This window comes from Watersipora subatra, chromosome 10 (assembly GCF_963576615.1).
Source record: "Watersipora subatra chromosome 10, tzWatSuba1.1, whole genome shotgun sequence".
Lineage (NCBI taxonomy): Eukaryota > Metazoa > Bryozoa > Gymnolaemata > Cheilostomatida > Watersiporidae > Watersipora > Watersipora subatra.
The window spans coordinates 50,306,962-50,316,815 of record NC_088717.1 but is presented as its reverse complement, the minus strand read 5'-3'; the positions used below and the strand labels follow the sequence as shown (position 1 = coordinate 50,316,815).

General features: G+C 35.9%; 1 protein-coding gene across 1 annotated transcript; it reads right to left on the bottom strand.

The window, feature by feature from the left end:
• Nucleotides 1–7,381: 7,381 nt before the first annotated feature.
• Nucleotides 7,382–9,647, bottom strand: LOC137407367 (uncharacterized). Its single transcript, XM_068094000.1, has 4 exons — nucleotides 9,035–9,647; nucleotides 8,749–8,816; nucleotides 7,996–8,153; nucleotides 7,382–7,730 (listed from the first exon to the last, which is right to left on the bottom strand). Exons 1-4 carry the CDS (start codon nucleotides 9,533–9,535, stop codon nucleotides 7,726–7,728), a joined length of 732 nt encoding a protein of 243 aa, XP_067950101.1. The 5' UTR covers nucleotides 9,536–9,647; the 3' UTR covers nucleotides 7,382–7,725.
• Nucleotides 9,648–9,854: the final 207 nt, after the last annotated feature.

The following is a 9,854-nucleotide window of genomic DNA, read 5'->3' as shown; positions in this document are numbered from 1 at the left end:
GTTTTGAGAAGGTTTTCTTTATAGAGATTCTACCCTATACAAACAAGGAAGTAAATGTAAATTGCTTAATCTGTTCCAAGATTTTTTCAAGCTCACCTCAGTGGGTGGTCTTTCAAACACCTGCACTAATCAACTGCCCTTGGATATTTCTGAATACTTGTGCAGCTACTTATTCTCTGTAATTTATCAGCAAATGTGACGATCTCTCACGGCATGCTAGACTGAGAAGGTACTAGTGTATACAATAGAAGTAACCCTAGATGTCATAATCTCTCTCGAAAGGGGCAAAAGAAAAAATGACACTTTTAAGGTTAGCTATTAGATTGCCGTCATTCAAATCAAAGAGTCAGCGCCAACATGACGCTTTGCTTGATACGGAATTTTTATGTTGTCACAAACAAAAACTTTATTTAAACGGCTCACAATAAGCGGAATTTACAACAAAGGTTGACTTGCAACAAAATTCACATTACAGTTATTTGGTATCAAAAATTCCCCATGTCTTACTTTGCTGTGTTGTAGGTGCAAAACATGTGGAAATGGGATTACAAGCTTTTAAAAGCTAAAAAACGAACAGTTAATCGCAGCGATCGCAAAAAAACGCCCTATTCTGAAAGCTTTTAAGAGCTTGTAATCACCAAAATAGACAACAACCATTCACTATAATTTGTACAATAATATACAAAGAGATCACTATGATGCACATACAAGGTACAGAAGTTGTTTATAACATAGCAGCTAGTTGAAAATAGACAACAACCACTCACAATATGGCTACATGTTACATACATTTGTAAGGAGAGGAAAATAAACAAAATTACTTTCTACGTTCGTACAGTTTTCTGTCACTAGTAAAAATTACAAGTAATAAGTTGTGAGAAGGAGATAAGAACTAAATTACAGCTCCTATGAACTTTGGCTTTATCCAAATGACCTACCTTAAAGTCAGATCCAACTTTACCTGCTGTAATGTACTCAGTTCTCTATTCGTAAGGTCTCTAAACAGCATGGGAAAGACACAAGGTAGACGACTTCTGTAGTAAACTTGTTTATCTTCCAGTGCTTGAGTTGGCTGACAGAGAAATGAGTGAACGATTCTCAGATGCGCTTGTGATTGCTTAGTATGGGACAATAGAATGATTCATTGCTAATTATCAGCCATCATTTGCGTGTTTGGTTGCCTCTCAACCTTTTTATTCGACCAATCATGGTTGAGTGTGACTCTACTAACTTTTTAACTACCATGATGTCTACTATAATATTCAAAGTCGGCCTATGTTGTAGTGCATGATGTGTGTATTGTATATCTTAAATACTGTACACCTACCTATCATGAAAGCTCAACTTGAAAACACAAAAGATTTTCTGTAAATACAGCAAGTCTATTTTCTAGACATGAAAAGCATATGTTAGTAGACATCTCATCAGCTTTAGCCTTCATTTAACATGTTCACGCAATATTCAACAGCAATTGAACTATTTACATTAAAAAGACAAGTAGTGCTTGTACAGAAATAGTTGTAGCCATGTAGAGTACTAAATACATCTGTTGCAGTGTTCACAAATTTTCTATTCTTCCAGAAGAGCAGCAACTTCTAATTTTATTTGCTATGACAAAGCTATAAAACAGAACATTTACGCAGTGCTTGTAGGTGGTAATAGTTTAATAGCTGTAGTGACAAGTATAGCCAACATTACTGTAGAATTTCCAAACATATAATTACTGAACGATTTAATGATAAAAGATAAACCAACAGGTTCTATGAAGCTGCATCTGAATTCAACCAGAAGCACAGCTAGGAAAATAAAAACTCACATCACTTTTAATACTAAGAACGATACGCACCCCCCCCCCATACATGTTAGACAATAGTATAACCATAGTATAACCATATAGCCTAAATATTTGAACCAGGCAATCCTTTCCATTAATGATCAGCATCTTCTGCAGCGTTCCTAGTAGGACGACTCCTTTGTTGCGGACATGCAAGCATTATGTTATAATTGACTAGATATTGATGTAAACAATTGGCTTGCTTTTAAAATTACAAAAAAATTTTTTCAAAGGTTCACAAAAGCCAGCTGCCACTTGTGTCTATAGAGAAATTTACTTTAATGAAATCTTATATGTGTAAGAGCTACCTATGTTATCTGGCATTTGAATAAAGACCTTTTCATGACAAAAGACCAATAGTAAACAGCTTGATAAAAAACTAATAACAATAGCCTGAGTGTGTAATTGCAGGTACCCAAAGCATCAAGTATCAACCTTGCCTGTGAAGGTCAGATGTCAGCTAACTGTTTACCTGCCGGCATGTAATGACGACTCGAGTTGAAGTTTTTATAACTGGCATCTTAAAGGTGCATTTCATTGTGTAACTTTGCATTGTGTAACAATTATAGAATAGAGATACACACACCTCATTGATTTCAAAGATGTTGAAGCTGCACACTGTAATTTAAAAATTTGACTTTTTCAACCAATTTCAAGCAGAAATAAAATCAACTGATTTTTGAAACTTTTCTGTCATCATCAGGTTCATACTATATTTGCATTTCATGTTTTGTGTTACTGACAGGCATATCTTTAATTGGTAATAGCAATTGAAAGGAAGACTGTCAAGTGTTTCTTACAACACCCGGGGTAGGACGATTCCTTTGTTGTGACTAAGCAAACATTATGCTATATTAGACCAAATGTTTACATAAATTATTAGCAAACCTCCACAAAAGCTCTATGTAGTAGCAAGCTGTCAAAACTAACTTTGAAAGTTCTACAGCTCACATGTGCAGCAATTATCACTGGTATGTACCACAAGCTGATGCACGTGACAACCTTTTTAGATTTCAGTGATCCTACCTACTAGTCCTATTCTCTCTTGTTTAGTATTTGTAACTCAAATGCTGATGAGCACATCATCAATTTTGCCTGCATCCTTTTAAGACAAATCAAAAGAGACAATTTTTGTTGACCCGATCACCAAAACGTATGATATATGTTTGTATTCAACACTTTATCTTCCATTCACCATCTAGTAATAGTCAACTGTCAGTTGTATTCACACCAAATCAAACTGTCACACAATTAAACTGCTGTTCTACACTGTGCATACACCTCGCTCTTGTTTGACTGGTTATCTCTATGATTATGAATACTCTATTACTAGCTGAAGACACTGCAAGCTTTAATCAGCTTTAATGAGCACTGTAGGTCGGGTTTATAAATAATGTGATGTTAGGGTGACACGTAGCGGATTGTTTACTGCAATACAAATTATAAATTATATTATAGATAAATAAGCAACCACACAATACAGAAAGTTGCGTAATTACATAAAGAAATAGCGTAGTCAGAAAAGAAAAAGCGCTCCTCTACTGGTCTATAATTAATATAAAATATAAAACAAGATAAGAAGTCAATAAGAACAGCAGTAGTTAATCAAAATCACTCTATTAAATATTGTAATGACAGTGGATAATTACTAGATGAAGTTATCTTTCCTCGGCAATCATGAATAAAGGTATGAGACTATTTATTTTATTTTATTAGTTGAGTTTAGTTGTGTTAAGCTGATTGACACATTTGTAACATCTCTTTAGTCATCTCTTTAAGGTAATCAATAGTTTGTAACCTTTCTGCCTCACGATGTTCCAGTCGGTATGCGGTTATGTCTTTCATCAATAATGTTGTCTTGATATGACTTTTGATCTTTTAATTCATCTACCTCTGCTGTAAGTTCTTTGAAATTAAAAATCTCACACGCGTTGCTGAAGTTTTCAAACCATAATTACTCACTGTTTGCTAATAGAAAAGGGCACAAGTGGTAAATACTTTATATTGACAGATATCTCTTTTTGACAACTTTTGTTGCCGCTAAAAATGGGTTCTAAACTGAGATTACCAGTCATTGCGATTTTGCTACAAAACTAGTCATAAAGAATTCATGTACACAATAATAAATTTACTCATGCAAGCAGATAATTCTGACCATGAGGTTCAGTGGGTTAAAATCAGACTTTTCTCGCTCTCTAAATATGTACACAGAATTTCAACTGAAGCTGGGAAGACAGCAAAGCTTGTAATTCTATTTGCTATGACAAAGCCATAAAACAGAACATTTACACGATGCTCTTGGGTGGTAATAGTTTAATAGCTGTAGTAACAAGTAAAGCCAACATTACTGTATAATTCCTAGACATATAATTATTGAACGATTTAATAATAAAAGATAAACTAACAGTAAGTGTTCCATGAAGCTTCATCTGAATTCAACCAAAAGCACAGCTCGGAAAATAGAAACTAGCATAACTTCTAATACTAAGAGCGATACGCACCCCCCCCCCCATACATACATATTGCACAATAGTATAACCATATAGTCTAAATATGCTGACTTGGCAATCCTTTCCATTAATGATCAGCGTCCTCTGCAGCATTCCTAGTAGGACGCCTCCTTTGTTGAGGACATGCAAGCATTGTGTTATAATTGATTAGATATTGACATAAATATTTGCCTGGCCATTATAATAACAAAACCAATTTTCGAAGGTCCATAAAAGCCAACTGCCACTTGTGTCCATACAGTTCTATTATCTGGTCCTATAATAAGGAGCTTTTGATGACAAAAGACCAATAGCAAACAGCTTGATGATAAACCAATAACAATAGCCTGAGTGTGTGATTGCAGGTATGCAGAGCTTCAGTATCAACCTTGCCTGTGAAGACCAGATGTCAGCTAGCAGTCTACTTACTGGCAGGTCATTACATTGGAATTGAAGTCTTCATAACTGACATCTAAGATATGCATTTCATAAACTTAGCATTTTGTAATAGCTATGAGATAAATTTTTAAAGAGGTTGAAGCTACATATTGTAATTTTGGAATTGGGATTTTTCGAATAAGTTCAAGTTGAAATAAGGTCAACTGTTTTGTTAACTTTTTCTGTCATCATCAGGTTCACACTATATTTCTATTTTTAGTTTTGTTCTATTGATGAACATATTTTTAATTGGAAAGACTTGAAAGGGAAACTGTTGGGTGTTCTTTATAGTGCCTCTCATCCTGTGTAGAATGACCCCCTCTTTGTTGTGACAAAGCAAACATGCTATATTATACTAGATGTTTACATAAATAATTGGCAACCTTCCAGACGAGCTCTATGTAGTAGCAAGCTGTCAAAACTAACTTTAAAAGTTCTACAACTCACTTGTGTAGCAATTATCACTGGTATGTACCACAAACTGTTGCATGTGACAATTTTTTAGATTTCACAGATCCTACCTATCAGTCCTATTTTCTCTTGTTTAGTATTTGTAACTCAAATGCAGATGAGCACATCATCAATTTTGCAAGCATCATTTTAAGACAAATCAAGGGAGATGATTGTTGTTGACACGATCACCAAAATGTATGATATATGTTTGTATTCGGCACTTTATCTTCCATTCCCCATCTAGTAATAGTCAACCGTCAGTTGTATTTACACCAAATCAAACTGTCACACAATTACATTGCTGTTCTACACTGTGCATACACCTCGCTCTTGTTGAACTGGTTATCTCTATGGATCTGAATAATCTATTGCTAGCTGAAGACACTGCAAGCTTATCAGCTTTAGTGAGTACTATAGGTCATGTTTATAATGTGATGATATGGTGACACATAACAAATTGTTTAAACCAGTACAAATGATAATATATATAATGGATGAAAAAAAATTATATATTATAGATAAATAACAAATAAGTTAAAAACACAAAGAATGAATGTATCTTTGGCGAGTGTCTTACTGTCTATTTATGGAAGCACGACATCGAGGGAAGCCTTAGCAACGATTCTTGTTCATTGGATGAGCGCTATGATGTGGTAGCATTTATAGTGTTTAGTAATAGTCTGGAACAGTGTTTGGTTGCTTTGATTGTGTGCTGGAAAGGATAGCCGCTTCCCTATTTTACATGACAACGGTTGTGCTTTTGTTTCTCTTGATGATGGCTCATTGTGAGTGGCAGTGCTATCCAGCAATGAGTGTGACTGTCATCCTGAGAGCGAGAATTAAAACATTAGCTAAACATTTGTTTGTACGCTAATCATAATAATTATAATAATATAATAAATATAATAATATAAAGTGGCATTCCAAAAGTACAAAAGAAAGAAAGCCCTACCCTACTATTCAGGCTTCTGTCTAGGAACAAAAGTGTAAGATAAAAAAGACAAACGCAAACAGTAAATAAAGAGGAAATCCACTAGCCTAGATCTAATTGGATGTTTCAGCATATGAACCAACTACAGTGCTACTAACAGAAGACATACCTGATGTGTGTGGGACAGTTTCAGCTTTCTCTGTTGTTGTTGGCAACATCACATATTTTACATCAGAGTCACCTGTACTAGCTTGTCTTACTACAGCATCTGAGCCACCTGTACTAGCTTGTCTTACTACAGCATCAGAGTCACCTGTACTAGCTTGTCTTACTACAGCATCAGAGCCACCTGTACTAGCTTGTCTTAATACAGCATCAGAGCCACCTGTACTAGCTTGTCTTACTACAGCATCAGAGCCACCTGTACTAGCTTGTCTTACTACAGCATCAGAGCCATCCTGTTCAACTAACCTGCAAGTATATGTATTTTTTATATGGTAATCTTGTTTTGACATGCGAGAGATTTTCAATAAATATAGCTAACACTACAAAACATTTTCCATAGTAGTTTGCAGAAATGATGGCCTACTTCTGCAAAGCCAAACCAAATAGCTGCTGAGGTTTTGTGATTGATTTTTTCTTGATTTTATTTTATTGCACAATTGTTTGTTAACTTTCTGTTTACATATAATTTTGATATACTTTGGACTCTACAAAGTAGGGAGCTATAAAAACTAACATTAACAGTTCTACAACTCACTAGTGTAGCAATTATCATTGGTATGTACCACAAACTGTTGCACACAGCGACTTTTTAAATTTCAGAGATCCTACCTACCAGTCCTACTCTCTCTTGTTTAGTATTTGTAACTCAAATGCTGACGAGCACATCATCAATTTTGCAAGCATCATTTTAAGACAAATCAAGGGAGATGATTGTTGTTGACACTATCACCAAAATGTATGATATATGTTTGTATTCAGCACTTTATCTTCCATTCACCATCTAGTAATAGTCAACCGTCAGTTGTATTTACACCAAATCAAACTGTCACACAATTACACTGCTGTTCTCCACTGTGCATACACCTCGCTCTTGTTGAACTGGTTATCTCTATGGATCTGAATAATCTATTGCTAGCTGAAGACACTGCAAGCTTATCAGCTTTAGTGAGTACTATAGGTCATGTTTATAATGTGATGATATGGTGACACGTAACAGAGTGTTTAAACCAGTACAAATGATAATATATATTATGAATGAAAAAAACATATAGGTAAATAACAAATAAGTTAAAAACACAAAGAATGAACGTATCTTTGGCGAGTGTCTTACTGTCTATTTATGGAAGCACGACATCGAGGGAATCCTTAGCAACGATTCTTGTTCATTGGTTGAGCGCTATGATGTGGTAACATTTATAGTGTTTAGTGATGCTTTGGAACAGTGATTGGTTGCTCTGCTTGTGTGCTGGAACGGTTAGCCACTTCCCAATTTTACCTGACGACGGTTGTGCTTTTGTGTATCTTGATGATGGCTCATGGTATGTGACAGTGCTATCCAGCAATGAGTGTGACTGTCATCCTGAGAGTGAGAATTAAAACATTAGCTAAACATTTTTTTGTACGCTAATCATAATAATTATAATAATATAATAATATAAAGTGGCATTCCAAAAGTACAAAAGAAAGAAAGCCCTACCCTACTATTCAGGCTTCTGTCTAGGAACAAACGTATAAGATAAAAAAGACAAACGCAAAAAGTAAATAAAGAGGAAATCCACTAGCGTAGATTGAATTGGATGTTTCAGCATACGAACCACCTACAGTGCTGCTAACAGAAGACATACCTGATGTGTGTGGGACAGTTTCAGCTTTCTCTGTTGTTGTTGGCAACATCACATATTTTACATCAGAGTCACCTGTACTAGCTTGTCTTACTACAGCATCAGAGCCACCTGTACTAGCTTGTCTTACTACAGCATCAGAGCCATCCTGTTCAACTAACCTGCAAGTATATGTACTTTCTATATGGTAATCTTGTTTTGACATGCGAGAGATTTTCAACCAATAAATTACTTCATTTTGCACTTCCTCATACTGCTGGCAAGACAAGAGTCAACTAAATATATTTAATATGATACCACAACTTGCCATTCCTGCTACCATGAAGGGTTAAAAACAACCAATGGTATGATCAAGCACCCGCTCCATGCCAGTCTACATCATTGTCAGCAATCCATATCAGAAACCCTTCCTATATAAAGTAGCTTCCGACAAGGATAAAATTTCTAGTAAAACAAGGTCACAGCACATTTTGCAGCAAGTAAACCAAGGAAAGGAGTATGCTACAATTCCAGGTTGGGAGGACGAAGGGTTTCAGAAACAACTTCACGGTGAATTTTACTAAAATAGCTGAGTGCAGTGTTAATGTTGAACTATATGTGGAAACTAAAGGACATTGCTAATAAAAATAAGTAGAGCTACAGGGAACCTGCTTATTTTTGGCTTTATGAATGACCTGAACAGGCTCTTTGGCACAGTAATGCAATTACGTCATTGAAAGTCAAGGTTTGGTGGTGATAAGAAAAAATGACTCATACCTTATCACGTATTCGATGAATTCTGGTGCTTTCTCAGAACCAACAACAAGAAGTATGTCCTCGACCTCCTACAGCACACACAAACATGTCACTGAAGGCCATATTAATTACAGATTAAGATGCAAGATATGTAGGTTTGCACAAACTCAAGTTATGAACACAGTCTAAAAAGCCTAAGCGCATAGTTTGTAACTATTAAAATAATAGTTGAGAGATTTTGCCTTATTTAAAAGTTTTCGGTAAAATAACTCTCCGATTGTTACTGTAACTATGCTGATAAAAATACCTTTAGCCGACCAGTTTGTTCTGCCAAGTCATTTATTCCTTTGATGTACCTTTCTCTCTGTTCATTGTGTTCGAATTCAAATCGCACCTTCACAACGTCATTGCCAATCTTTACAAGGTCACGCAATTTCTCCAGATCCACGTGTTTTATTTTAGCCTTTTGGTCTTTCATAGCCTGTATGAAATCTCCCATGGTCAGGGATGCAGAAAGAATCGCTTTACAAGTTACCAGTTGTCTCAGCTCCTTAATGAATTGGTCAAGGAAATCGTTTTTACAGCGTAGTAAGAGTTGACCCAAGTGTGAGTCTACAAACTTATTCTCTTGCATAGCGTCTTGGAACAATTGTGTTACCTCCAAATCCTGGGTAGGCGATTGCTGAAGAACCTTATCGAGCACTTCATAAAAATACCCCATCTCGTCTTCTTTCAAACGTTTTTCAACGTCGTCTGCAGCAACGTCCTCAGATGTCGCGAAAAACCTTTGCCATCTTTTCAGTATCATACCACGGCGAGTGAATGCGCCTTCCAGTTTCTCGTTCAAGGTTTTATATAACTCGGAATTGCCCGATGACAAAATTAGAATGGCATTTTCTTTCGAACTCTGATGGGCTTTGCAGTACATCTTCCATTCTCTCAAATACTTTATTTCATCGTCACTCGGAGTACCAGCTTGTAGAACTTTAGCAACGTTTCCCAGATGTTTCTCAGCCTCCTCACATTTTTCAATATGCTCTACAATGCGAGTTGCAAATGCGTTTGCAACATCTCGGGTTTGACCTTGATCCATCATCTTTTCAACAAAGTAGGCTCTATCCGATGAG

Excerpts from the sequence above, each read along its gene's own strand:
- LOC137407367 (XM_068094000.1), bottom strand. The coding sequence starts at position 9,535 with ATGATACTGAAAAGATGGCAAAGGTTTTTCGCGACATCTGAGGACGTT. Across the intron at positions 8,817-9,034 it reads AACAAACTGGTCGGCTAAAG|GAGGTCGAGGACATACTTCT; the intron begins GTATTTTTATCA and ends TGTGTGCTGTAG. Across the intron at positions 8,154-8,748 it reads TTCATCGAATACGTGATAAG|GTTAGTTGAACAGGATGGCT; the intron begins GTATGAGTCATT and ends ATATACTTGCAG.